At 55.7% G+C, this 27,956-nt stretch overlaps 3 protein-coding genes across 3 annotated transcripts in view; 1 reads left to right on the forward strand and 2 right to left on the reverse strand.

Annotated features, from left to right (window-relative positions):
- MED24 (mediator complex subunit 24) overlaps nucleotides 1-412 on the reverse strand; it is a 31,765-nt gene extending 31,353 nt beyond the window's left edge. Inside the window, exon 1 of the mRNA XM_030294848.1 lies at nucleotides 313-412. The gene's annotated coding sequence lies outside the window, so the exon portion shown is untranslated. The remainder of the gene's footprint in view (nucleotides 1-312) is intronic.
- THRA (thyroid hormone receptor alpha) lies at nucleotides 1-23,517 on the forward strand. The gene is made up of 9 exons (XM_030294851.1): nucleotides 1-130; nucleotides 10,516-10,857; nucleotides 13,234-13,301; nucleotides 13,895-13,995; nucleotides 15,996-16,143; nucleotides 16,756-16,961; nucleotides 17,958-18,104; nucleotides 19,000-19,258; nucleotides 19,905-23,517. The coding sequence occupies exons 2-9, from the start codon at nucleotides 10,805-10,807 to the stop codon at nucleotides 20,153-20,155; spliced, it is 1,233 nt and encodes a 410-aa protein (XP_030150711.1). The 5' UTR covers nucleotides 1-130; nucleotides 10,516-10,804; the 3' UTR covers nucleotides 20,156-23,517.
- The window catches only part of NR1D1 (nuclear receptor subfamily 1 group D member 1), an 8,075-nt gene continuing 3,408 nt past the window's right edge, over nucleotides 23,290-27,956 (reverse strand). Inside the window, exons 2-8 of the mRNA XM_030294850.2 lie at nucleotides 27,557-27,898; nucleotides 27,213-27,301; nucleotides 26,964-27,108; nucleotides 25,955-26,595; nucleotides 25,458-25,643; nucleotides 24,700-24,910; nucleotides 23,290-24,005 (exon numbers count right to left, since the gene is read on the reverse strand). Of these exons, the coding sequence (XP_030150710.1) occupies nucleotides 23,806-24,005; nucleotides 24,700-24,910; nucleotides 25,458-25,643; nucleotides 25,955-26,595; nucleotides 26,964-27,108; nucleotides 27,213-27,301; nucleotides 27,557-27,898 (1,814 nt within the window). The 3' untranslated portion in view covers nucleotides 23,290-23,805. The remainder of the gene's footprint in view (nucleotides 24,006-24,699; nucleotides 24,911-25,457; nucleotides 25,644-25,954; nucleotides 26,596-26,963; nucleotides 27,109-27,212; nucleotides 27,302-27,556; nucleotides 27,899-27,956) is intronic.

Here is a 27,956-nt window from a genome sequence, read left to right on the forward strand (position 1 = left end):
CTCACTCGCACTCACACCCGGGCGCAGGAGGCGGGCGGCCCGGGCCCCACCGGCCCCCCATGGACGCCCCCGGCACGGGGCGCTGAGACCCCGCGTCGCTGCCCAGCCCTGTCCAGCGCGCCACGCCGAGGTAAGGGGGAGGGAGCGAGGGGGCATTAATATGCAAATGTCTCGCGATTGATTATGCAAAGCCGTGGGGCTCTAGGGCCAGCTCCCTGGCGGGCTGGGGGGCGCCCGGGGGTACCTGCTGCCAGCCTCTGCCCTCCCCGGCACCCCGGTCACCCTGTCACATTCCGGGAGCTCGCAACTTACGCCCTGGGGAAGGGAGGTGTTGCTAGGAGGTCGGTGGGCCCCGGGGTTCGCCGGCAGAGATGGCGTCCAGGCCTCCCCCTCGAGGGCCCGCCCGGCCTCTGTCCGGCCCGTCTGCTGCGCACTCCGGGGCCCGGCCCCGCTGCCGGCCGCCGGAGCTCCCCCGCCCGCCGCGGTTTGTTTACGGTGCGCCGGAGGCCTGCCCCCCCCAGCCCCCACCCCCAGCGCCGAGGCCGAGGCCGAGGCCGAGGCCGAGGCCGAGTGGCCTTTGCAAAGACGCCTCCAGCTGCGGAGGGCAGTATGAGAGGGCTTGTGTGGGGGGGGGGGGTGGGCTTGCACAGGCCCCGGGAGAGGGAAGTCCCCCCCCATTCCACCCGCCTCCCCAATTGAGCATGGCTCTCTGGTTGCAACACTTCTTAATTGCAAAAACGCGGCTTGGAAGGGAGGGAGTGTGTGTAGGGGGGAGTGTATTTGAGGGTCCCTAGATGATCAGGAGAGTTGCAAGCTAGTGTGGTTAGGGAGAAGAGGGAGGAAGGGACCTGTATGGTGTGCCCCCCCCCCCCGCCCCGTTTTCCTCCCCCTTGCAACGTGTCTCTGGTGCCCCTTCTATGCCTGGGGCCCTCCCTTGTCCGGTGTGAAAGAAAGGCCTGGGGCGGGAGGGGGGGACAGGGATGATAGGGCCAATGAAGAGTGCCACCGTTTACAGGGGTGGAGGTCGCAGAAGGAAAGCCTGTGGGATGGGAGCCCTCCCCTCAGTGCTGGCTCTGGCTCCAGCAGGGGGAAGGGATGAAGGGGGATGTTGTCCATGATGAGGGAGGGGAAGCAAATGTGACATGCAGACACACAGATATGCCCACACAGACAGCCACATGCATGCACACCCAGGGACACCCAGGCAGACTCAAGGACAGGAGCTGCTGGACACACCCACATAGGGACAAGGGAAGAGGCAGGCTGCTGCTGCACCGGGGAGCTGAAAGGGGTGGGACACACCCACAGGAGACCAAGAGCAGGGAGACCGACCCATGCACATACCCACGCACAGGGTCACACGGAGATGCTGTCACACACAGGGGCAAGGAGGAGTCGCTGTCACCCACACAGAAAAAGTCACTATCGCACGCATGCATGAACACAGAGCAATTGCACACAGCCGCACATTACAAAAGACCCTGTCACTCACAGGCACACACGTGCTAGCATGAGCCCAGTCACACAGACATCATCGCCTGCCGTGACAGTGGCTGTCACTCAGTCAAAAGCAAACGCAGTTACATTTCAACACATGTATACACAACTTAGCAACAAGTATTTTCCTGGACTCTTACTGTGGATCTCTAAGGTTCTGTATACAACAAAACCTCTACTCCAAAGAAAATTAAACTTGTCTCTGTGAAAAGACTTTCCTGCATAATGGTGCAAGGCATGCATTCATAATAATATTCTGAGTCTCTATTGCTTGTCATCCCCCACCCCCCACCCCCACTAGACCATGAGCTAGCTCCTTGAGACCTGGGAGAATCACTCCAAGAGCTCTGGATCCCACCCAGAGCCTAGCACAGGAAGTGCTCTGTAAATACTTGTTAATTGATTGACTGAAATCTCTGGACACAGGTGTACTCATTTGCACATACTCCCAGGGACTCAGGTGCAGAAGGCATTCACAGGGCTCAGGTCCACACACAGTCACAGGTCTATGCCGACAGCTGCGTCCAGACAACCCCAGATGTGTACACTGTAGCTGTGCAGTCAGGCACACCGCTGGATGCACACAGAGTTGTGTCGTAGATTTTTTTCCCTTCAAGCTTCCTCCTGTCTTCTTCCTCTAGGCTTAGCCTTTCTCTCTCTCTCTCTCTCTCTCTCTTTTTGAGGGACAGAGAAACAAGAGCAAAGAGAGCAGGGGCAGGGGGGTTCCAGAGGGCCGAGTCATGGGGCTGAAGCAATGTCCAGTGACTTCCAGCAGCTGAGATTATCCTAGCTGCTGTGTGTGTGTGTGTGTGTGTGTGTGTGTGTGTGTGTGTGTGTGTAGGGGGAGAGGCAGTTGGGGAGAGCCAGCTTTTAGGGAGCGGTCCCTAATGCCACCTTAAAAGCAAATGTGGGCTCTAGAAGCTCCTGTTGGGGTCATATGTCTGAGCCTTTCCTGGGACCATTGACTTGCCCCCTGGGCGGAGTTCCTGCCTCCCATCATGAGTCTGGCCCCTTTTCCCACCTCTGCCCTCCCGTCTAAACTTGGAAGCCTTCCTTAGGAGGCCGTGTGCTGGTGAGTGTCTGGTTGAGTGATGTGTATTTTTGACTTGGAATTTCTCTCTAATGCTGTCTCTCTTTTGCTCTGTCTTGCTGTGTCTGATTCTCCCTCAGCTTGTTTCTCTGACAGTCTGGAACTCTCCCCCAGTCGCTACCCCTGTCTACCCCTGTTCTTGTCTCTGTCACAGCCTCTTTTTTCAGAGCTGGGAACTGGCAGTGATGAGCTTCATACTTTTCCAGTTGTTAATACTCAAACCCCGCCCCTCGCCCCGCCCGCCCTGCCTCTGGGGTCAATGAGAGGTTGGGGTGGGGGGGCGGGGGGCTCAGCTGCCTGCTCAGGACATCCTCCTGCACTTCCTCAGTGCTGCAGCTGCAGCAGCAAGTTTTGGGGGCTGAGAATGGGGGAAAGGGAAGGGGGGTCAGCTACTGCTCATGCTCATGCTGACCTCTTAGACCCGGTGGGCTCAGCCAAGGGTACACCAGCTCAGTGGAAGCCCTGGGTATGCGGGCTACAGCCAGCTAGCTCCTAAGCAAACCAGTGAAGAGGCCCCCCACCACACTGACCCACAGGAAAACAGTCCCCCCTCCACCGTGGGCAGTGGCGGGAGTTGGCAGGGCCCCACTGAGCAGGGTCAGTGACAGGACTCACAATGGTCTTTCTCCACACCCCTGGCAGCTGAAATCCACCTCAGAGATGCCCAACAGCTGTGCCCTCTGCCCAGCCTCAGAGCCTGGTTCTGAGGGTACAGCTGCCCAGACTATGTGGGGGGCTGAGTGAGGCCCTGCTCCATGAGTGCAGGCGCGAGCCCAGAGTGGGAATTTGAGCAGGGGGCAGTGGGGCAGGGAGCCCAGAGCCCAGGGGGCACTAAGCATTTCTGGCCAAGCTCCCATGTAGCCATGACCTATTTGGATGAGAAGGCATTCTTAGTGATTCTACTCTAAATAATCCATAGGCTTCTATAGAAGGGAAAATTGAGGCTCAGTCAAAGGGAAGAGTAACTGGATCAAAGAACAAGGTATTGTTCCTTTATCAGGTAATGGTTAAGAGCAGGGTTTTTGTTTGGTTGGTTGTTTTTGTTTTTTGTTTTGTTTTCTTTTTTCTTTTTGGAGCTGGAGTGCCTGGTGTTGAATCCCAGCTCTGCCACTTGCTGGTTGTATAACCTTGGGCAATCTATTGAACCTTGCGATATCTGTAAATTGGGGATAATAATACCTATCTCATTCAGCTTTTTGAGGATCAGAGGAGTTAGAATATATAAAATGCTTTTAAAAGTGCCTGGTGCATAACAAGCACTGTATATGTAGGCAGTTACAGTGAGGAAGCCTGTAGGTCCGAGGTCCCCTGGATTTCTTGGAGAAGCCAGGTGGAGAATTGGTTCTCCCATAGAAATAGGATGGGGGATGGGGAGGATAGTGGGTCCCTAATCTCCAGCCTCCTTACCCTTCATGTCACATCTGTCTCCCCTACAAGTTTTTGCAACCTGGAGCCCCTCTACCTCTTGCACACAGAGTGCAGCACCCTACCTCACTGCTGGGGATCCAGCATCCCAGCTACTACCTACCATTAATCAATCACCCAGGACCTAGCCCTGGCTGATAGATACCACATTCCCCATCCCTGCACTGAGAGGGCATTAGTGTGAAGGGTGGTAGTGCTGAGTAAGGAACAGTGGGTGGGTGTGACATCTTGAAGGCCAGGGTCTTGTCCTAGGTTGCCTGTCTTCCTCTGTGAGTCTGGTGATAAGACTCCCTCTCTCCCCCAGATCCCTTTTCTTCAGCCCCTCCCCTTCAAGATGCAGCAAGGACAGTGGAAGGATGCCCCGTGGTGGGCCACTGGAGAGCCTCTGGGCTGGGAGGCTAGTCCCAACTCCAGTTCTCACGGTTGCAAAGGTGCTTGGGGGATTGGTGCCTCCTAGGGAGGAGGGAAGCATGACTGTGGCAGAAAGAGCACTGGCTGGGAGTTGGAGGCTGGGTCTTTGCCATTCACCAGTTGCTGACTTTGGCCTGGGTTTTCGTCATCTGGAGACAATGATGCCTACCTCACTCCGAGTGAGGGTAAATAACATAATGTGGCCTGACACCTGTGTTCAATCCGCGTTGCATGCTGGCTGGGTAAGCAACGCCTGTGGATTCTCCTGTTCTTCCCAGATCTGGCACACACCAGGATGCGGATCCCCATGCCCCCTGGAATCAGGGACAGTTCCCAGTCTCTGAGAGAAGCATCTGGGGCTAGTGGGGGGGGGGCAGTGAGGGGGGTCACATGGTTTTCAGACATGCGTTGTTACCTGCCCTCCTCCCCAACAGGCCAAGGTTGTGGTAACAAAGGGGACCTCCCTCTTGTATGCTTTTGTATGAGGTGGTCCAGAGGGAAGGTTTAGAAGTTCTCTGGGTAGAGGAGAAGAGCAAGGTGGAACTTGTTGGTGCCCAGGAAATGCGATGGTTGCTCTAGTGCTTTAAGGATGAGCACTTAGTCTGGGGACAGGGACTGGGGTTCAGGGTTAGGGCCAAAGGCACAGCCACACCCCCAGCAGTGGCAAAGAGCAGCACAAGCCCACCTCCCCTTCTTCCTCCTCTCTTCCTCTTGTAAGGAAGAGATGAGTTCTTGGCTCCCAGAGCCTGAGCTGCCTGTTTCATTTTCTCTTTTACCCAGGCGCGTAGGCGGGGGAAGGGGAAAGCGGACCCGAGGCTATCGGCTATTGGTGGCTATCGGCGTTTTTGTACACATCAGTGAGTGGGTGTGTTGTGCGCGCATCCATGTGTGCATGTTTTGTGCATGTGTGGGCTGGGGAGGGCTCTGAATATCTCCTGGAACTGGGCACCCGCAGCCCATGGCTCTGCGCATGCGGAGTGAGTGTGTGTGTCTGCACGTGTCCGTGTGTGTGCCGGAGACTCAGCTGCATTCACTTGCTCGCGCGCGCTCTCTCTCGCTCTCTCCTGCTGTCTCTTTCGCGCGCACACACACGTACTCACACACAATTTTCAATCTCTCTCTTCCCATTCCCTCCCACCCCCTCTCCCCCTTCTCTAGCGCTTGCGGGCTCTGTCTCTCTCACTCTCTCTCGTCCTCTCTCTCTCCCTTCCCCCCTCCCTCTTTCACTCTCCCTCCCTCTCCCCGCCCCCTCTCTCTGCCTCTGCCAGTTCTGCCTGGGTGGGGGCTAACTCTCCCGTCCCTGGGGTGCCTGGGAGAACATCCCTGCCTTTCTTTTCGCCTCCACCATTCTCTTCCCTCCTGGGCTGTGCTCCTCTGGGCTTGCAGACTACTCCTTTCTATGGTCTCCTGGGAGGAAGGCAGCAGAGAAGGGAGGACCCCAAGCTCTGTGCCCATGCCATCTGCAGCGAGTGCCTTGGCCCCGTGACATTCATGCCTCCAGCATTCAGCTGCCCTAGCTCCCAGCTCCGATTACCCTACCCGGCTGGCTGCTGGGGGGAGGGTGGGGAGAATGTGCCATGCCCAGCCTGGGGGTGCTCCGAACTGTGCCTTTTTGGCTACTTGGATCTCCCGCTTCCGTTCCTGAGGGGAACTGGGGCAGAGGCAAGAAGTTCTGTGGGTTGCCAGGGAAGGGGCTGAGCTTTTGAGCATGGTTGTGGGCATGGGGGGTGGAGCTGACCTCTAGACCTGGGCACCCACCTTGATGCCTGACTGGAGCTGGCCTGGGGTAGGAAGAGGGAGAGGAGAGCAGCAGGTGGTTAAGGTTATGGTGGGGTGGGGGGATGTACAGTCTTTGCAGTCTTTGATGTTAATACTGGGCATCTGGCCCAAGTCAAGGCTGCTGTTTATGTCTTTCTGTCTCTGATCTGCAGGGGGGAGTTTCCTGTTATATTCTTTGGGGGCAGAGGATCTTTTGTTTAATCATTCAGCCCCCTATGTCATATCCCCCACCCCCATCTCCCATTCTCTAGCCTCCAAGGTTCCTTGGTGGCTAGGAGATCAGACTTAAGGGTCACTGCCCTTAAGCTCCAGAATCCCATCTCAGGGGGCCGCAGGGAGAACCCACCAAGGAGTTCTGTCTGCCTCACTCTCCTCTTCCCTTCCGCTTGCCAAGCTGGTGCCTGCGTCTGTGTATTCCTCTACCATCATACCTGCCAAGTAGTACCTTCCTTCCCGCCTTCGCTACCTTCTCCTTCCTGGCACTAGGATAACAGTGAGTTGGGTGGGGCAGTCCTACTCAGTCCATACCTGAGAATAGAACAGGGTGACCTGGGAAAGGAGAAACAGGTCCTGGCTCTAAGATGCACCTACCTCTCCACGTGGGGGCCTGTGTTGTGCTGCAGCTTTCACTCTCGCCAGACTCCCAGGGGCCGTTGGTGTTTGTGGCTGCTCGTGGGAGCCCACGTTGGCACAGGCACTAGTGTGTGCACAGATGCCTGTGTTTGCCTGTGCATGCCCCTGTGTATGTTTGGGCTACAGTGGCCACCGGGGCCCCTTAGCATCACCCTTCTTGGCGCCCATGGTGTGGAGTCAGGGCATCAATGCCAGGTTATTGAGGGAGGGAGGAAGTATCTCCCCCCACCCTAGCATCAGGCAAAGGGGAAGGGGAAAGGGAGGCGTGAACCTACCCACAGCACTATTAATAGCCCACATGCCAGGCCACCAAGAACCAGCTGTCACCGTGGAAACCATTTCTACTCCCCCCCTCCCCCAGCCTCCATGGGGTGGGACTTAGGCGGGGCATGAAGCACCCCCCACCCATCTTTCTTTGTTACCTTTCTCTCTTTGTCTCCCCTCTCCTTCATTTTTCTCTCCTCCCTACCTCACCCCTTCTGTCCCCCATCCCCCATCTCATCGCTGCCTTTCCTTTCATTGTCATCCTAGCTCTACCCCCCCATCCCTGCCCATCTCTTTGTTCTTACCCCTCCTTTCTTTCTCCCTGTCTTCCCCCATCATCCCTTTTGCCCCTCTCCTTCTCTGCTTTCTCCACTTTTCTCAGCCCCCTCTATGTGTGTGTCTTTTCCTCTGTGGTTGGCAAGGAGGAGGGCTGGGCTTTCTTTAGAGCGTTAAGGACAAAGTCCAGGGGCCCCAGACAGATGGGGCCAAAGCCAAGAGCGGACAGTCAGAGGAGTAGCATGTGTAGAATCTGGGGCTAGATTTTGGGGGCAGAGAATCCCCCTGGGTCTGCAGGACTGCGGAGTGGGGCAGTCCAGCAGTGGGAACCTGGCATGGTGCCCATGGATACCGCATTGGCCTCTTGCCTCTGTCCCCCCATTGCAGAAGCACTTAAACTTAATGAAATGCTTCCCCCTCCATGGGCACTTTGCCCATACTGCCACCCAACAGCTCTTATCTGACAAAGAGAGTGGGTGGCCAGCCCACCCGACAGGTGCGTCTTGCCTTCCGGCTGTCCAGCCCAGTCTCAGAACCCCATAGCTCCACCCTCTCTTCTTCAGGCTGAGCCTCTGTCTCTGCAGGGCATATGCCAGGAAGGAGCCAGACTCCAGGATGAGGGGAGAGAGGCTGCCCTTCAGGGTGGGCATACTTACCATACCCCCCCCCTTCCCCCGCTGCCCACAGCTAACACAGGCGCACATGGTCTATGCCTCCCTGCATGCTGGGCCGTCTGCTTACTCTGTGTTGCCTCAGAGGCCCAGGTATGTCCCTAGAGACCTGGGGTCCCCAGGGTTTCTCCAGCCTCTTGCTCGGTGCCACATGAGGGTGCCCTGAGCATGAAGGCAGCACCTCGCTCCTCTGCCCATTGCCAGGGGTCATTGGAGCCTGGTTGCACTGACAGGCACCGGGGCACCATTCAGCTCAGCACAGAGGTGGGGCAGAGAGGGAGCCTGCCCCTCCCCCCAGCAGGCACGTGCAAGCCCTTGGCAGTGCCCAGACACATTTGGAGTTAAGGCTGGGCTGGGGAGGGGGAAGGGAAAATAAACATGGTGGCTCAGGTTGGCACTGCCCCAGGTGTGCCCTGTAGCAATTGGCAGTGGCAGGGTGCAGGAGGAGGGGGTCCTCCATAGCTATGGCCCGGGGCAGGAGCTGCCCATGCCATGTGGCTGCTGCTGGTGTTCCCTGCCTGGCCTGGCCCACAGCTGCTAATACCCATTCCCATACACCCTGGCCCTGTTGCCTGCCCCCAGGGCCTGCTCCCCAGGGCTGCCCCTCTCTCAGCATGCCCACTCCTTTGCCTGCCTCCTCCCATCCCTGGGGGCGCTTGGGCCTCCGGCTGGCGAGTGGATTTTTCCAGCTTCTGTAAACAAGTGGTGGCAGCATGCCAGGTGGGCAGGAGACAGGCGGGGGCAGCACCGCAGCCAGGGTGTGCCAAGCACCGAGGCACAGCCTGAGGGGGGAGACAGGGAGACACCCAGACCCAGAGAGAGAGAGAGAGAGAGAGAGAGAGAGAGAGAGAGAGAGAGACATTCAGATGCAGAGAGCCGACTAAAGGAAGCCTCGCTGGGCACAGATAGAAGTGGAAACAGAAGCGACAGAAAATAGCCCTCTATTGTCCGGCCCAACCCCCACGACTTCCCTGGCCCCCTACCCCTCAGTGCCCTGACTGAGGGCAGCAGGCCCCAGTGCCCAGTCCCTGGGCATCCCCACCCACTCCTTCTCCTCCCCCTACCTCCACCCCTTAGGGCTGGCTACGCCATTATAAATTTATAACAGGAATTTCTTCACAAGCCAAGAAAAACTTGACCTACTTTCTTGACGGCTCCCTGGGCTAAGGCTCCCCGCTCATTGCCCCCCCCACCCCAGTCTCCTGTCCAGCCCCCAGTGCCCAGTCTATGGGGGTAGCAGAGGCATAATGGTCCTGCCATGCTCGTCATGCTGGGGGCTTGCCTGGGTTCAGAGGCCCTGTCCGGTTGCCCTGCCCTGCCCAATGACCTGACTTATCTGTCTCCCCTCCCACCCTGGCTCCTTATCAGTTCCTGGGGGTGGGGCGGGGGGCCCAGGGGTGAGGTCTCTGGTATAGCAGCCACGTGATGGAGGTTGTGTGTGGGGAACTGCACCCTTTGTCCCCTTCTCACATGCCCACACCTGCCTGTGTGTGCAGACAGTACACCTCAGGTCTGTAGCCTGTGGTCAGAGGGGCAGTGTGGAGGGAATGGTGGCCCCATGCTGGCACTGCCCTGGACCCCAGCTGGTGGACTGAGACTAGCATTTGAGACAGGCTGTTAGGTTCTTTTCCCTGAGCCACCTGCTTCCTAGCTGTGTGAACATGAATGAATGATCAAGCTTTCTGAGCTTGTTTCTTCATCTGTAAAGTTCTGATGCCCACTTCAGAGGGCACATATTATCTATCCAGGTAACACATGTTTGCTTCCTTTCCCCTTGCCCTTGCTGTCCTGGTGGGTGGTAGCACAGCTAAACAACTGGGAAGTCTGGTCCTCAGACTGGGAAGTGTGATTTGGGACCTTGTACAGGAAGCTCTAGGGTCCTTGGGGAGCTGGGATTGAGGAGTGGTTATTTGGTCAGCAGCAGGGGAGAGGTCAGCTCCCCACTGTTTTCAACAGTCTCTCTCCATCAATGCACTTGGGTGGGCACTCATGATCCCTGCATGCTGCCCCCATGCCCCACCCTTCCTTCTCAAGTACCCCCTACAGGTGAGCTGAAAATTGCTCATCTTGGGTCCCCTCTTGCCCTATAATACTGATAACTTTTAGAAAAACTTGGCTAGACGGGTGGTAACAATAGCTACATTCAATGGACACATCAAAAGGCCAGGCACTTGACTGAATGTCAGGATTGGCACTTGACTGAATGTCAGGATTGAGACACAGTACGTGATGACCTGATTCTTTTCCTCCATACCTTTCCAGGTCTGGGGCTTAGGATGTGTATCTCCAGTCTTGCCTCCTGCACCTGTTAACTGACAGGCTGTCCTGATCCCGTTTGTGCTTGCCCTCCATGCCTGCCACCATCTTGTTATGAGCTCCAAGAGCCCAAAATGTTGCCACCAAAGGAATCTTAGCCACTCACCGCCACCATTGCACTGCCTTATCCCTGCCTCTCTCCTCTCTTTGCAGGGACTTCTGGACAAGACTCCAAAGCTACTCCCCCAGCCCGAGACCCCTTCTCAGACCCAGCTTGTCCTCAGCCCTACCACCTGCCACTCCCTGGCCCCTCTCACCGCCCGCCCCCCTTGGGGCGCAGGGCATGGTGTGAAAGGCCAAGTGTTGAGGGGGGCACCATGGGTGCTGTGCCCTAGGGCCTGGGTGGCAGGGGGTGGGTGGCCTGTGGGTGTGCCGGGGGGGCCATCGTGCCCACCCCAGTCTCTTGGCGTGCTGGAGGGCATCCTGGATGGAATTGAAGTGAATGGAACAGAAGCCAAGCAAGGTGGAGTGTGGGTCAGACCCAGAGGAGAACAGGTAATGGCTCCAGCAACTAGGTTGTGTCAGTTCTTAGGCAGCAGGCATGGTCATCTCCTGGCTGGGCAAATGAGAGCTGAGCCTGGGCCTTTTAAGCACCTCTGGAGGGCTGGGCATGGGGCCAACAAGCTTGCTGCCTACCTTTGCCCAGGAGATGAGGTCATGGCCACATGTGGCAGGGAATTAGGCACCTGGATTGAGAGATGTCCATTTTGGAGGGGGGAGGTGATGCAGGACACAGTAATTACAGGCGGCAGGCACGTGGCCCTTCTCTTGACAGTGCTGGGAGATCTCAGATGCCTTCCCAGTGGCTCTCAGCCGCCCTCACCTGAGCATGTGGAATCCAAACAGCCTTGCCATTTTCCTCTTCTCCCTACCAGACTAGTGTGTGGTCCAGAAGCCATGATGCATGGGACATGACATTTCAGAGCACATGCACCAGTCACTGTTGGTCATAGCCCATGCTTATATTTGGAATCTATTGGGAGCCCCACAAGCTCTTCCTTGTTCATGGGCAAGAGCAGGCACTGCCACGGGGCTCCTCCCAGGAAGTGGAAGTAAATGCCAACTCTGAAGGTTTTGCTCACACGTGGAGGAGGAATCAGCCCTGCATATACAACTAGGGATGGGTTACCTGTGATCTGCGTTGCCCTTGAGGAACCCAGAGGGTCTCTGCTTCTCCCATCAGCCCCAAGTGGCACAGAGTTCTGTCCCAGTTGGCATGATGCCCCAGGAGCTGGGTACAGCCTGTGCCTATGGCCAGGGAGAGGGTGGGGGTGGGGGTGCTCTGGGGAGAAGTGTGGCTGTTGCCTTGGAGACCAGATCTTGAGCCAGGAGGCCAGAGGCTTGGCCAGGCAAAGCCTTGGGGCCCATGTCTGGGTCCCTGAAGGGATGGAGGAAGTGGATGAGGCTGGCAGTTGAGTAGGGCACCTTGGGTATCCCTCCCCAAAGCCCAGGATCGGGGGAGGGCTCTGAAAAAGAAGATATGGCCTGTCACTGCATAGCTCTCACTTGCAGCCTCTCTATCTCCCTGCCCAGACTTCTGTGAGTCTGGGCGAGCCTGCTCCTAACTCAAAGAAAAGCAGGAATGCAGGTTCCTGGTTCCCTCCAAGGCAGCATCCCCTCCCCCCACCCCGTTTCTCTGCCACCTTGTGGCTGTTCCTGGGACTGCACCCTGTAACTCGTAGTTGCTGAAAACCACCAGCTCAACTGGGGGCTGGGTGGCCTGGAGTTCTCCCACATCCACTCCTCCTGGAGGCAGGAGGGAGATATGACTCTCCAATGGTTGTAGAAATCAGACAGGGGTAATCCCCAGGGGGCCTGGAACACAGACTTGTCTATGACTGCGACCCTGGCCAAGGTCACTGTGTCAGTGTGTTGGGAGCTGCATCAGGCTCCAGGGGGAGGAGCCCTGCAACATGCCACATGCAGGGTGGGTGTGGGAGGTTATACAATCCGTGCACGTATGTGGAGGCTTATGTAACCTGTGTGTGGTGTGGTTATGTAACATGTATGGGTCGAGGTTGGTAACATATATGTGCAGTGGTTGAGGGTTGCTAACACCTTGCATGGAGGGTCCTTGTCCTGGTTCTGACTCTAGTGCACAGTGTCACCAGGCCCAAATGGAGCTTCGGTTTGTTGCTTTGTTAAGTGAAGGCCATGAACAGGGTGGCTCTAGGAGTCTCTTCTTATTCCAGGTTATAGATTATAGTTGCTAGTCAGTATATGTTTTCAATCACTCGGGTTATCTACCATGTACATGACCTGGGAATCAAGCCACATGTTCACTAGGAGGTGGGGGTGGTATTATTAGGTGTCTGTCCGAGGGTTGTGTAACACATGGGCATATCCTAGAGGTCATAGAACGCATTTGAGAATGCCCTGAAAATTTCATAGATGTATAGATCCTGGTGCTTATTTATAATCCTTAGGTTTATACTGAAGACAGACAGATGCTCTGGTCTTCTGTTATGTACATATGTGTGTGCCCTAAAGGTTATATAGCTGTAAGCATGTCCTGAAGATCTTTCTGCATAAGTTCCATGTATTGAAGGTTTAAATATGTGGATATCCTGTGGATTATGGGTGTTAAAGTTCTATAGTGTGTGTGTGTGTGTGTGTGTGTGTGTGTGTGTGTGTGTGTGTGTGTTGGGGCCCTAGAACATGCCTGTGCCCCCAGCCAAGCCCTTTATCTCTCACCCCAAAGCTTCTAGATAGCTGGACCCTTCTCAGTTTTATCAGCTGACCTGGGGGTGGAAGTGGAATGAGGACACAAGATGGAGGGAGTCGGGCCTGGGAGATTATAGAAACCTATTGGATGAGAAGGGGGCTGCCCAAAGACTGCCCTGTGATTCTGCCCACTCTACCCCCATCCAGTGCCAGGTCACCAGATGGAAAGCGAAAAAGAAAGAACGGCCAATGTTCCCTGAAAACCAGCATGTCAGGTGAGCCTGGTTGTGTGTGCCTTTCTTCCCTACCCTCAACCCCACCAAACCAGGCCTGGAGCTCTTTGGGGGCCTGGGCATGGACCAGCAGTTCCTGTGACCCTTGGGGAGAGTCTTCTAGAGAGCTTGGGACGAACTTGTCTGGAGGTGAGAGGGGTGATAAGGGCATGCTCCAGCCTTTGAGGACAGGTCCTCAAAAAAGAAGGACCTCTTCTCTTCCCTGATAAACCCCTTCCCTGAGCCCCACCCCCCTGCGCCCCTGAATCAGGGTCTGGGGCTAATTGGCCAAGGGACTGTATTCCCCTGAGATGAGCTGCTGACATGTCCTGCATCCCCTGCCCCTCAGATGCAGCAAGAGAAAAATCCCCAAATGGGCAGTCGGAAGAACTGGGATTCTCCATATTCTTAGGGAAGGGGATGGACAAGGTGACTGTGATGTGTCTGCAGGATTCTACCTGGACACAAAGAATCCTTTAAGGAGGCTGGGCTAGGGGATGGGCCAGAAAGGAAAAGTTGGGGGGATGAAGGAAGTGTAGGAGCCTCTCTGCTGGGGGCCCAAGCCATGCCTGCCTGCCTCCCTTCCTCCCTCCCAGGGTATATCCCTAGTTACCTGGACAAAGACGAGCAGTGTGTCGTGTGTGGGGACAAGGCAACCGGTTATCACTATCGCTGCATCACTTGTGAGGGCTGCAAGGTATGGACCAGACAGCTCCTGCCCCCCCTCCCCCCACCTGAGCCCCCATCTCACCCGCCTGAAGGCCCTCAGCTCCTGGCAAAGACAGCCCTATAGACACCTAACCTAAACCCCACCTGTTGCACCACCATTTCTCCTCTCTTATTCATTTGTCAGTTTACAATCTCTGCTCTGCCACTCATAGGTAAGATGCTTAATTTCTCTGGGCCTCAGTTTCTTCCTCTATACAACGGGGATAATCACATTACCTACCTCATAGAGCTGTTGCGAGAATTAAATGAGCTAATTCATAAAGTATTTAAAACAGTGCCAGGAACATAAGAAGCACTCAATAAATCCCAGCTATCCTCCATCCACTTGGCGGATCAGATGTGAAGGAGGTAGTATGTGTCCTGCCCTCAAGCTGCTCATAGTCTACCAGAGAGGCACACTGGAAACAAACACTGGTTTTCAAAATGTGGTCTCTGGACTACCTGCAGGATTAGTTCAGTGCAGATCTCCAGGCCTCATTCCAACCCTACTCAGTCAGAACTTGTGTGGTGAGACCTTTGTGGACTCTGCCTTGGAACAGGTCCCCAGTTACTCCCCCTGCACCTAGAAGAGTGAGAACCAGTGCCGGGGGGAGGGGCACAGTGGGGCCCAGAGTTGGAGAGGATGACACAGTCTCCGTGGGCAGTTGGGACAAGGTCATAGACTTGGGGAGCTTTAATTACATCTCACCTAGCTCATTTTCACCTGCAAGGGTTTTCCAGGATCATCACCTCCTGAAAATGTAAGACTTTCCAAGAAATGAAAGTATTTAAAAATATAGTAAGGCTTCACCTTCCTCTCTTTCTTAGTATCAACAAAGCCCAGACCACCAGGGGTTCAGAGTCCCATAGCAGTGTTCCTGGAAGCAATACAAGCAGCACAACAGAGAGCAAGGATCCTCACCCTCAAGGACAGTTGAGTCCCAGAGCAGCATCCCAGAAAGACAGAAATGCCTTGGCCCCAGCTCTAGAGAGTCTGATATCTTGAGTCTAGAGTGAGGCCCAGGACTTTGCATTTTTTGTTAAGTGCAGTAAATGATTATTTTATTTTGTTTTATTTTATTCTATTCTGTTCTATTTTATTCTCTTTTGTTTTAATTTTTAAGTGCACTAGATGATTTTAAAACACCCCTGAATCTGAGAACTCGGAACTGGTGTCCCACACCTCAGGTCCAGTTCTGGCTCTCCTGCCCATTTAGCCATATGACTTTGGGCAGATTGCTTAATCTCTCTAAACTTCAGTTTCCTAGTCTCAAAATAGAGATAGTAACATTACTACCTCACGGGTGGACACAAGCATCAAATGTGATGATGCACACATGGAAAAGGCTTATAAGTGCCTCATAGTGAGGGTTCAGCACACGTTAGCTCTTCCTGTTATTGCTGCCATCTTGATTCTTGAGGATTTTTCTTTAGGGCAAAGACTAAACCCGATACACAGAATTGAAAATTTTCTTTTAAATCTACTAGTGTCCATACACAGTGCCTTTTCTTGATTTTTAGCCTCCACCTCCACCCCCACCCCCACCCCCCATTTCGAGAATCCCACCTGCATGAGCAACAGGCAGCATGTATAAGGGTGGGTTTGGGAGTCAGTTTTATTTTCAGAGTTGTTTAGCAGGATCGAAAATAAGGTATCAGTTGGACCTCCAAAGCTGCTGCTATTCCTTCAGGCATCATAGCACCTGACACCATCCCAGGCTCATGTCTGTGTACTGGGTTCCTCATCCTCCCCCCTGCCACCACCCTTCCCCATGTGCCCCTGCGCCTCAGCAGCCTGGGAGCTGAGGGCACATGTTTCCATATTTCTAAAGTCCTTTGGCCCCACCAGGTGATCCTGGCCTTGCTGGTGTCGGGAGGATGCCAAGTTCCCTCACTAATTCCCCCACCCCCGCCCGCCCAGTGAGTTGCATGGTTGGTTCATGAAGGAGAGATCATGATCACTACATGCTACATCTCCCTCCACCCCAGGGCTTCTTTCGCCGCACAATCCAGAAGAACCTCCATCCCACCTACTCCTGCAAATATGACAGCTGCTGTGTCATTGACAAGATCACCCGCAACCAGTGCCAGCTGTGTCGCTTCAAGAAGTGCATCGCCGTGGGCATGGCCATGGACTGTAAGGGGATGGGGGGGTGGGTGTCGAGCCAGGCAGCCATGGGTGGGGGTGAGTTCAGATATGACTGCTCCCTGCCAGAGTATCCTTAGGGCCCACAGTGCAGAGTGACAATCCAGGTCAGGATGATGGGGAATGAATGTTCAGGATCTTGGTCCCTGCTGCCCTCATCCCTGGGGAAAAGGGAACAAAGGATCCCTGAATGGGCCCTGCACATGGGCCCCAGTGCCTACCTGCTTTTCACCACTCCAAGGCCTTAGAGTTGTTGGGTAGAAAGGAGTCCTGAGTACTTCACCCTAGCACAGTGTTCCTGACTACCAGAGAAGACACCCCACTTCTGGGTGAGAGTGGGCATCTTGCATTGGCTGGGGATTGGGTAGCAGGCTCTTCTAGTAACCACTATCACCATAACCACTTAGACCAGAACGTGATAGTCTACATGGGCCCAGTGATTATCATGATCCAGGTTGTGCCACCCAATTGCTAGGTGATATTTGGGAAGTCACTTAACGTCTCTGGCCCTCAGTTTCCTAACCTTACATTGGGAAGAGTAGCTTCTGAGTAGGTTGTGGAGAGTGCCATGCAGAGAGCATCGTGTCTCTCTGTCGTTGACAGTGGTTCTAGATGACTCAAAGCGGGTGGCCAAGCGCAAGCTGATCGAGCAGAACCGGGAGCGGCGACGAAAGGAAGAGATGATCCGATCACTGCAGCAGCGACCGGAGCCCACTCCGGAAGAGTGGGACCTGATCCATGTTGCCACAGAGGCCCATCGCAGCACGAATGCCCAGGGCAGCCATTGGAAGCAGAGACGGAAATTCCTGGTAAGGAGAGAGGGGGCATGGGGAGAGCAGCAGCCACGTGGCCAGGAGGAAGAGCAAGCTCAGAGTCTTGTCTCCTTCAGAAAGCTTTCTTGGTTTAATCTGACCCACAGCTAATGCTCTCTACGACGTGGTGATCCTGATTCATATGCCTGCGTATGTGTTGCTGCTGTCACAGCCCTGCCTATTCAGTGTGATTGGGAGCTTCCCCATTGAATTTCTAGAGAGCAGGGGCAACCTCTCCTCTTTTTCCTGCCCACAGTGACTGGGAGGAGAGGGTTAGGACACAGTTATGTAATAGTATTTGGGGGCACCTGATGGGTACCAGGCATTATGGTAGACCCTGGCAAAACTGAGTGCTAAGTGAATGGGCAGCTCGGGAGGAGATGGACAGTTGATTGTATATGGTGAGTGAAGGCAGGAACCTGGTATCTGGTTCCTGGTGGAGTGTCCCAGCGGGTGGAACAGTATAGTGTTAAGAGCACAGCCTTTAATACCAAGCACATGTGTGTATAATGGTGAGGAGTCAGACTATTTGGGTTCAAATCCTGGTTCTACCTCTTACTAGTCATGTGACCTTGGGCTTATTACTCAGCTGCACTGTGCCTCAGTTTTCTCACCTGTGAAATGGTGTTAAGTATAACATCCTTATAAGGTTGTGGTGGGGATTCAATAGGATCTATAAAACATGTAGCCTAGTGCCTGGCTGCGTATTAAATATGTTACATATTCAGTAAACATAGCTTCTATTATTATGAGATTACTTCTACTACTGTTACGGTCATTGTTATTATTAGCCGACTTGTAGCTCTGGCTCTGATCTATTCTTTGCCCTAAGGTGAAGGAGAAGCCTTAGGCATGGGACAGGGCAGTCCCCTGGTACTGGCCGCCCCTCTTCCCCAAGCTGACTTGGAGCTCCCCCTGGTGGGCAGGGAGCCTCAGTGAGAGGTTGAAAGGGGTCTGCAGCCCCAGCTGACCCCTGTCTCTTTCTTTATAAAGCCGGATGACATCGGCCAGTCACCCATCGTCTCCATGCCGGATGGAGACAAGGTGGACCTAGAGGCCTTCAGCGAGTTTACCAAGATCATCACCCCGGCCATCACCCGTGTGGTGGACTTTGCCAAAAAACTGCCCATGTTCTCCGAGGTGAGTGGCAAATGGGAAGAGGCATGGTGCCACCCTAGAGGGAAACCTGGGGCTGCTCCCTTGGTCACCCAGTGTCAGCATATGCTGACCTTAGAAGGTCCTCTGGACAGGGAGCAATCCCTGTAGGTCAACACACATCTAACACACACAACCCAAACACCCCCAACACACACACACACACACACACACACACACACACAGAGCTAGCGAATGCCTAAGGAACCAAGATATTCCAAGTGCCTGGCCTCCCCAGCCCCTCCCTGTCCTTCTCCCCCAACATCTACATGGCTATCCTGGCTCCAACAGCTTCAAATTTCTCATTTTATTTATTTATTTATTTATTTATTTATTTATTTATTTATATTTTTTAATGTTTATTTATTTTTGAGAGAGAGAGAAACAGAGTGAGAGCAGGGGAGGGGCAGAGAGAGAGGGAGACAGAGAATCCAAAGCAGGATCCAGGCTCTGAGCTGTCAGTACAGAGCCTGATGGTGGGGCTTGAACTCATGAACTGTGAGATCATGACTTAAGCTGAAGTCAGTCACTTAACTGACTGAGCCACCCAGGCACCCCAAATTTCTCATTTTAAAGAGCACTAAGTCTGGGTACAGGCTGCCCTACTAGCTGTGTGACCTTGGCCATGGTACCTAATTCCATGTACCTCACTTTCCTCATCTGCAGTGGGGATGGAGATAATGATGGGAGGGAACTCATAGGCATAATTGTGAGATTTAATGACATAGGGCATGTCCGTGGCCCAGAGCAAGGCTAGTTGTTCAGAGTATACCTTACTGGCTGAGGTGAGTGGTGGCCTCACAGCTCCCAAAGGGCATCCACAAGAGACACTCATGGGGAAGGGCATGCTGAGTGTTCCTGTGGCCCTGCCACTCTGCAGCTGCCTTGCGAAGACCAGATCATCCTCCTGAAGGGGTGCTGCATGGAGATCATGTCCCTGCGGGCGGCTGTCCGCTATGACCCCGAAAGCGACACCCTGACGCTGAGTGGGGAGATGGCCGTCAAGCGGGAGCAGCTCAAGAATGGTGGCCTGGGCGTAGTCTCCGACGCCATCTTTGAACTGGGCAAGTCACTCTCTGCCTTTAACCTGGATGATACGGAAGTGGCTCTGCTGCAGGCTGTGCTGCTAATGTCAACAGGTACCTGCCTACTGGCTGGGAGGGCTCAGAAGCTTCCAGGGCTTGGCTGGGCCCTGCGCCTGTCATTATCCTCTTCCCTGAATTCTACAGTCTTTCTCTATTCCTCAGCTTCTCTGTTCCCCAAGCTTACCTCCATCACTGGGCCCATTCTCTGTCCCCTGTCCCTTGTTCTATTACCCATCCCCCCTCAGTTCTGATGTCCAAGCACATCTCTTGCCATGTCTCCTCTGCCCCTTATTCCATCTTCACTGTATTCTTTCTCTCTGCCCACCACCACCCCCCCCTCCACTTTCTGTCACTCACATTTGCCTTTGTTCCACAACCCCAACCACCTATCCCCTACCCCTCCTCTGTCCCCTCTCCCTGCCCCTTATCCCCCCTCTGCCCCTCTTCCCACCAACTCTTCTCTTTGCCCCCTAGTCCTGCCCTGTCTCCAAGCCTCCCCTCTCTTCTCACCTCTCAGTCCTTCTGTCTTCTTTTACTCACTACCTCTCTCGAAACCCCCAGCGGCTCAGACTCCTCCCTCCTCCACCCTGCTCTTGCTCCCATGCACACGCTGCAGTCTCTTTCCCTCCCCTTCCCCACCCTAGCCTCTCCAAGTCTATCTCCCTTCACCCACTCAAGCTCACGCCCCTTTTCCCTGCAGACCGCTCGGGCCTGCTGTGTGTGGACAAGATCGAGAAGAGTCAGGAGGCGTACCTGCTGGCGTTCGAGCACTACGTGAACCACCGCAAACACAACATTCCGCACTTCTGGCCCAAGCTGCTGATGAAGGTGACTGACCTCCGCATGATCGGGGCCTGCCACGCCAGCCGCTTCCTCCACATGAAAGTCGAGTGCCCCACCGAACTGTTCCCCCCACTCTTCCTCGAGGTCTTTGAGGATCAGGAAGTCTAAAGCCTCAGGCGGCCAGAGGGTGTGCGGAGCTGGTGGGGAGGAGCCTGGAGAGAAGGGGCAGAGCTGGGGGGCTGAGGGAGGCCCCCCACCCCTCTTCTCTCCTTCCTCTCATCCTTGGATAGATTCAGCTCCCACACACACCCCCCCGCACTGCCCGTCCCTCCTCAGAACCTCCAGCCCTGGGACAGGGCAAACACATGAACTTGCTATGAAAAAGACAGTGTGGGAGGCTGGGGGACCGTGTCCTGCAGTTCCCAGGACCCCATCCTCTGAGAAGGTAGGGGAAGGGAGGGAGATCTAAGAGGGGACAAGCCATCTTGACCGTAGGGGATGGAAGAATGTGGGGTGGGGGAAGATGCCCTCAACTCAGCCCCTACACACACACAAGAGAGAGCCCCCCCTGCACAGTTCCTTGACAGAGGTTCCCCCTCCAGGCTAAGGGCCTCTCTGCTTCCCCAGAAGCCTGGGTGCAAAGAAAGGCTTGGCTTGGCTCCTCCCCCTGGAGGTTAAAAATTAGTCATTCTAACTGCACTTTGGAAACCAGGCAAGGGGAGAAGATAAATGAAGAAAAACTAGACAGAGAGAAAAAGAAAAAAAGAGTGAGCGATTGATAGAGATAGAGAGAGAGAGATGATATTAAGTTATTAACCGAGGCTGGCCCCCTACCACCCCTAAGCACTTTGAGAGCTGCCCCTCCTCCCCGCAAATCAGAGAGAACTGCCCCACATACCAGGTCCCCAAGGGCAGGGCTGCCGATCAGAGCTGTGAGTTAACACAACAGGGTCCTGGCCATCCCTCCTTGCCTTGCCCCTCCCCCTGTGCCCCTTCGGCACCCCCCGCCCAGTGCTCCCTCTGCTCTCTGCCACTCGTGCCCGCTGAGTTCCATCTACCTCTCACGCTGGATGCCAGCTGGCCCCTCACCAGCCTGCCCTGCTGCCCACACAGCTCCCCTTTCAAGTGCCCAGCCCCAGGGGCCTCTCCCTGCCCCCCCCACTCCTTCCACACCTTGGCACCCACACAGGAAAAACTGTGGCTCAAGCTCCTGCCCTCCTCACACCTGCAGTATTAGCTATAATCCAGATGCTGCTGCACTGGGGGGGAGTTAGGGGGGTGTGTGTGAGTTTCTCCCAGAGCCTCTACCCCCTTAGGACCGTGTCCCCATCTGTCTTCTGGGCTCTCTCTAACCTCTGCCCTCTTCCTTCCCCACTCCCACTCAATGCACTAACCCAGACTCTGGGCAGGCAGGCACCAGAATGGGGGTGCCTAGATAAATGGCACTTAGTTGGGGCCCCAGGGGAGGGGGCGGTTGGTGCTCCTCCTTTTTTCTTTGAAGCTCTTTAGGCCAGCCACCCCTCTGCCCCTGGGACCCCCTCCCCTCTTCTTTTCTCTAATTCAGGGACTTTGGCTTGAGCCACCTCCCACCCTCCTGGTGAGGAGTGCTCTGTTGGTCTGCACTTGGGTGAGCTGCCCTCCTCCTCTTCCTTTTGGCTATCGCCCACTGCCCACTCCACAGGGGAGAGAGGGAGGGAGGAGGTAGCCCTCCCATGGGTGGGGGGGGAGGGTGGGGAGGGACAGAACAGACCAGAGGGCCCTGGGCTCAGGGCTGCATGTCGGCAGGGATGGATGGGTGGACATAGATGCCCCCGGAAGCCATGGGGAATGGGGCAGGGGCAGGGGGAGGGGTGCCAGGGCTTCCTGCGCTTTGCACTATTGGGGCAAAAATGTCTTAAGCAGTGGGGAACCTGCCACCCCACCCTGACCCTCAGCCTGCCACAGCCCCCTACATACACACACACACACACACACACACACACACACACACACACGGGAAGGCAATGCTATGCTGCCCATCAGGGCATGTCCTTCCCCCACTGTCCAGGTGTTCTGACAGGGGTGGAGGGCCTGGAAGAGCATCTGCTGTCACCTGTGCATGTGCCTGCCCTGCCCACCTTGGGCTCGTGGGCTGCCCCTGCTGTCTTTGTCTGTCTCTATCCTCTCTCTCTCCTGGGGTACTGATTCCTATATTACCCCAGTCCCATGGATAAGCCCTCTTGTACCCTCCTCTGGGGGTGTACCACCCCTGGGGGCCCAGTGGAATTCCTGACCTGTCTGCTGTCTCCTCCCTCCCTCCCTCCCTGCATCCCCACCTCCACCCCTCCATCCCCATTCTCAGCCATGAACATGGTAGAGAAAAGGCCTTAAAGGGGCTTGGCCTCTTACAGGCACTTGGGAATCCCCCCTCACCTCCCCAATCATATGAGCTGTGATCCCCTACTCCTCCCCCCCATCTCTGACCCCTCCCCCCTCACTCTAGGTGATGTGGGGTGTATGTGTGCGTTTCTCTGCGTGAATGTGTGAGCAAGTACATGTGGTGGGGCAGGAGCCAGGGGACTCAGGAGCACCACGCACCTGCTCTAGAGAGGCAGCTGTCCCAGCCCCTGCTTTGGAAGTGGGGGACAGGGCCCTCTCCTGGGGGCCATTGGTGCTAATGAGGGGGATGGCCTTGACGTGGGTGCTTAGTATGCCTCCCCCAGTATTGGCCCGGGGCACTAGGGCAGGCGGGGTGGGGCAGCAGGTGCAGTATTGGTGGGAGGAGGGACTGCTGGGAATGGGCCAGGCCAGGACAAGGGGGTGCCAGAGCCATGACCACTCCCCCGTGCCCACCACCCGCCTCTCCATCTCAGTATCCCCACCCCCCATCACTCAGAACACACATACCTCATCCAGCCTCCTCCCTGCTCAGCCTTGGGGAGGGTGGGGGTGGAGGAGCCCCTACCCCTTCCCCTGGTGGCGGGTCTACAGGGCTGGGAGAGGGCGGGGCGTGTGACACAGACACCGTCCATAAGGGGGACAGTAATTCCTGCCCCGGGATCTCCTGGGTGGGGGAGGGGGCACTTCCCTGGAGGCGCTACTGAATGTATGAGAAGCTGGTGCTGGGGTGGGGGGAGGGGGGTTGTGGCCAGAAACAGGGAAAGAGGTAGGTCCCTTCCCCAGGGAGGGGTGGGGGACTGGCAGGGGTGACTTGGGGGGCTCCTACTCCTGCCCCACGTTGACAATCAGTATGTCTGTTACGTGCGATTTTTCACCCCGTTGTGTTTTGGGTCAGGATTTTAAAGAAAGATATTTTTATGGTAATTGTTGCTCGTCTATTTTACTATATATTTATGTAATAAATATATGATGAAAATAACCCCCTTGGGCACCCCCCCTTAGACTTGTGTGCTGTTTCCCTGTATCCTCCCATCTGCTGGCAGAATACCCACCCCACAAACTGACCAGATGGAGAGGTGTGCCCCAGCCTTGGCAATATTTCCACCCCCACCCCCAAAACGAGCACACACCACAGAAGCCAGCTCAGCTGTGAACTATTGGATTTGAGACAGGAATAGAACAAATCGGGGGGCTAGAGAATAAGCGGGGGGCGGGGGGGCGGAGAGTGATTTAAATAGGGGAGGACGGGAGGGTCAGTGATGGGGGAGGGAGGCAGTTATTTACAAGAAGGCTCGGGGGGCCAGAGGCTCATCTTGGAATATTTTATAACAATATAAATAAGATTCTGGTTTGCTTTTCCTTTTCGTCTCGTAAAGGAGAGAGAAGTGCAGAGTTCGATTCTGTACAAGGGGGCAGCGGCAGAAGGCCGGCCGGGCGGGTCACTGGGCGTCCACCCGGAAGGACAGCAGCTTCTCGGAATGCATGTTGTTCAGGGTCCGCAGGTCCGGCAGCTTGAGCAGCAGCTTGGTGAAGCGGGAAGTCTCCGAGGGCCGGTTCTTCAGCACCAGAGCCCGAAGAGCCCGCAGCAGCGTCTCCTGGAGCTGCTCCACCGAAGCGGAATTCTCCATGCCCGAGCGGTCTGTGGGGAAGACGACAGCAGTGAGGCAGGCTCCCCGAGCTCCTCTGAGGAGGAACCGGAGGAGGTCTGCGAGGAGGAGGAGGAGGAGGAGGAGAAGAAGGAGGAGGACCCAGCCACCGGTGCAGCCTCTCCCTGAAGCCCCTCGGAGGGCCCACGGGGGAAGGAGGAGGAGAGGAGCGCAACTCCTTCTCCCAGGCCTCTGCCCCGAGAGCAGGAGGCAGCTGAGAGCTGGGAGCATGGGCTCAGCAGGGCTGGTCACCTCCCATCCCACAAGGCCACTCTCCTTCCCTGAACAGGCCAAACGTGTCCAGGCTCCCTTGCTTTTTGCTCTGTAGTTCCCTCTGCCTGGGATGCCCTTCCCCCTCTCTGCCTGGCAATACCTTACTTGTCCTTTGAGGCCCCACTCAAGTGTCACCTCCTTCCCCAGCTCCCCCAGGCAGAAATAGTTGTCTGTGCTTCCAAAGCCCTTGGTTCATGCTTCTACTGTGACACTTATCTCACTGTTTTATAATTAGTCGGGCATGAGTCTGTCTCCCCAGCTAGACTGTGTCTGAATCATGTCTGTATCCCCAGTGCCCGGTGCAGGGCCTGGCATAGAGTAGGTACTCCATAAAAGGTGTGTTGAATCGAACTGCGTCCGCCTCCTCCCCCCCACCCCCCTCCAGGGTCAGGCTCAGGAGAGAGCTTGACCTACCTGCAGAGACAAGCACCACCGCGGTGAAGAGGCCCAGCTCCTCCTCGGTAAGCGCCAGGGAGTTGAGCTTCTCACTAAAGTCAAACATGGCATTGAGCAGATCCCCCATGCCCATGGCTCCAAGTTCCTGCAGGCTGTAAGTGGTGCGGCTCAGGAACATCACTGTCTGGTCCTTCACGTTGAACAGCGATGCAAAGCGCACCATCAGCACCTAAGGGAGAGGGGACAGGGACAGTCACCCTGGTGGGGTGGGAGGAGCATTTGCCAAATTGCCCCTAAAGTTTTCCAAAGGGTTTACTGGCACCGCCTTAGGTTTCTCGGGAAAGAGTGGGGGTGGGTTCTGAATGGGCAGTGGGGTGGGGGTGGGGGAGAGATGGAAGGATGGGGAACATCACCCTGGCTTTAGAATCCAGCAGGGCTGAATCTGAGTCTTAACTTTGTCACTACCCGTGACCTGGGACAAGGTCGCAAAAGTTCACCAAAATTAATTTGAGTCTAGAATGGGGGTAGCAATGTGCCCTAAGGTGTTATTTCCAGGTAATGGGATGTGTTGAGACCCCAGCTGAGATTACAGAAGTCCCAGCCAACCTGACGCAGGAAGGGGAGGGATTCTGCCCCTTCCTTCAGCAGTCAGAGGCTGCCAGGACAAAAATACTGGGGTTCCAAAGCCTTTCAGAGTCCCTCCCTATCCTAGATACCAAGTCTTTCTGCGGGATCCTTCCCAAGGTCAAGACCAGGGAGCACAAAGGGTCACTCACCTCAAAGGTTCCCGCCTTAAGCAAGGTGACCTGGTCGTGCTGAGAAAGATCACGAAAGCCGGGGATGTGCTTGGCAAACTCTACCACCTCCCGCACAGCAGGTGTGAAGCTCATGGAGAAATCCTCCCAGATCTCTTGCACGGTTCTCCCACTGCGTCCGTGGGGGTACATGTTCATGGGACATGCCTGGGGGAGGAAGGGATTTGGGGAGGGGAATATCAACCAGACTGGCTCAGGTGGGTTCCCCCAGCAGGGCTGGACCCCAGCTTCTGCCCAGGTTAGAGGCTGTGGCCCTAGAGGATCGGTCTTTTAGGTAAAGGAGCAATCAGGTGCCAGGTGGAGATCAGGGATTTGCAGGCACAGCCCTTACTGCAGGGCTGAGCATCCTCCCCCCTGGGAAGAGGATATCCCTGCATTAGCCTCCAGGCACACCCAGCTGCCCTATGCTAAATCCAGTCTCCCAGGCCCCCTGCCCACCTCACCCCCAGTGCCCTCACCAGCAGAACATTCTTGGAGTTGCCCTGCCGTGGACTGTTGGCAGGTGCTTCGCCTTCTGGGGCTGGGTACACATGGGTGGGGCATAGACGGTGCCCGTTGCTGTTGGGCTGCTGGCAGCTGTGGTGGGCAGGGCCAGGGGGCCAGGCGGGAAGGTAAGAGGAGGAAGCCTGGCGTAAACCATTCAGGGCCTCATTATGACGCTGGGCAGCCATAACGTTGTCATTGGGGACAGGCGGGCAGCCCTGACTTTCCCAGCAATGAGGAGTGGTGGCTGGAGGGCTGCCCGATGCATGGTTGGCATTGAAGTTGCCAGGTGAGGTGCCCAGCTTGTCATGGGCATAGGTGAAGATTTCTCGGTGGGCCCGGGCCACCTGGGATATCACATCCTCCACTGTGGGCTCAGGACTTGGGGATCGGGGAGGTGTCAGCTGTTGTGGGAATTGGGAGAAGCCCACCAGGGGTGAGGGGGCCGGAGCGGGAGGTGGTGAGGGGCCCATGGGGCCTGGAGTCGGATGCTGGGTGGGTGAGGTCTCCAACGGGCACTGGCTGCTCAACTGGTTGTTGGCCAGGTTCATGGCGCTCTGCATCTCGGCAAGCATCCGCTGCTTCTCTCGTTTGGGGATGCGCCCAAAACGCACAGCTGTGACAGGATGAGAGCAGCGTCAGGAAGTTCTCCTACACACTCACACGCTTCTCTTCCTTCCTTCCTCTTGAAAGGGCAAGGCCCTGAACGCTTGGGGTTCGACATCAAAACTAAAACCAAGGCCACGCCCCTTGAGGGAGTTTTCCAAGTAGGGATTGCCCTATGAGGGGACCAGAGGAGCGAATAGTAAAGAAGTGTGTTTATCCAAAAAGATGAAAGATGGGCATCCCCTACACAGAGGAGACTCACAGTCTGACGTGTCTCTGTTGGGACTTTTTTAAGGGAGGGATTAACTCAAACTTTGGGTGGAAGGAAGTGGGGGGGAAGTTGTGGGGATGCTTTGTGGGGCAACAGTGCTGCCTTACCATCTCGAGACATGCCCACGGAGAGACACTTCTTGAAGCGACACTGCTGGCAGCGGTTGCGATTGATGCGGACGATGGAGCAGTTTTCATTTTTCAGACACCTTTTGTACTGGATGTTCTGCTGGATACTCCGACGGAAAAAGCCCTGGAAGGACGGGGGCAGCTAGTGAGCATCTCCATCCAGGCCAGGCCTATGTGTCCGGGGGAATGAGGTCATACCTCTCTGCCCTTACCCCCAACCTGCCTCACCTTGCAGCCCTCACAGGCATGCACGCCATAGTGGAAGCCCGAGGCAACGTCCCCACACACTTTACACAGTAGCACCATGCCATTCAGCTCTGTGGGAAGAGAGGGGCAGCAGGTGAGCAGGAGGGCTGTCTGGCCAGAGATGTGGAGGTTTTCTGGGCTGGAAATTCTAGGGGAAAAGCTGAGGAGCTCCTCCAGTATCCAGACTGGGCTGGACAGCGGTTGGTGCAACTCTAGGAGAAATCCCTGAGGCCAGGGTAGGCCCTGGGAATAACCGTGTCATCTGAACACCAAGTCCCAACCTAGTCCTGGCCGACTTCCCCCAAATCAGCTGGAAATTTACGCACTGGTGATGTTGCTGGTGCTCTTGCTGGGGGACACTCGGCTGCTATCTTCCAGGGCCACTTGTAGACCCCCTGAGGGGCTCCCATTATAGAAGGAGGAGGAGGAGGAGGAGGAGGAGGAGGAAGATGAAGAAGGGGAGCCATCATCACTCAAGTTGGGTGGAATGCTCCCAAAGGAGCGAGCTGGGTCCTGAGTGAGGGATCCAGTGGGTGATGGTGGGAAGTAGGCAGGGCAGCCTTGACTCAGGGACTGGAAGCTGCCATTTGAGCTGTCACTGTAGAGAGACTCAGGGCTGGTACGGCTTGGGGAAGAGCCGCTGGAGCCAATGTAGGTGATGACACCACCTGGCAGGAGAACACAAGGGAAGGGGGTGTCAGCACCATGTATCTTTGGTCCTAGGGC

This window comes from Lynx canadensis, chromosome E1, assembly GCF_007474595.2.
Source record: "Lynx canadensis isolate LIC74 chromosome E1, mLynCan4.pri.v2, whole genome shotgun sequence".
Classification (NCBI taxonomy): domain Eukaryota; kingdom Metazoa; phylum Chordata; class Mammalia; order Carnivora; family Felidae; genus Lynx; species Lynx canadensis.

Coding starts and splice junctions, on each gene's coding strand:
- THRA (XM_030294851.1), top strand. CDS start 10,805: ATGGAACAGAAGCCAAGCAAGGTGGAGTGTGGGTCAGACCCAGAGGAG. Junction 10,858..13,233: donor TCAGACCCAGAGGAGAACAG/GTAATGGCTCCA, acceptor ACCCCCATCCAG/TGCCAGGTCACCAGATGGAA. Junction 13,996..15,995: donor TCACTTGTGAGGGCTGCAAG/GTATGGACCAGA, acceptor CCTCCACCCCAG/GGCTTCTTTCGCCGCACAAT.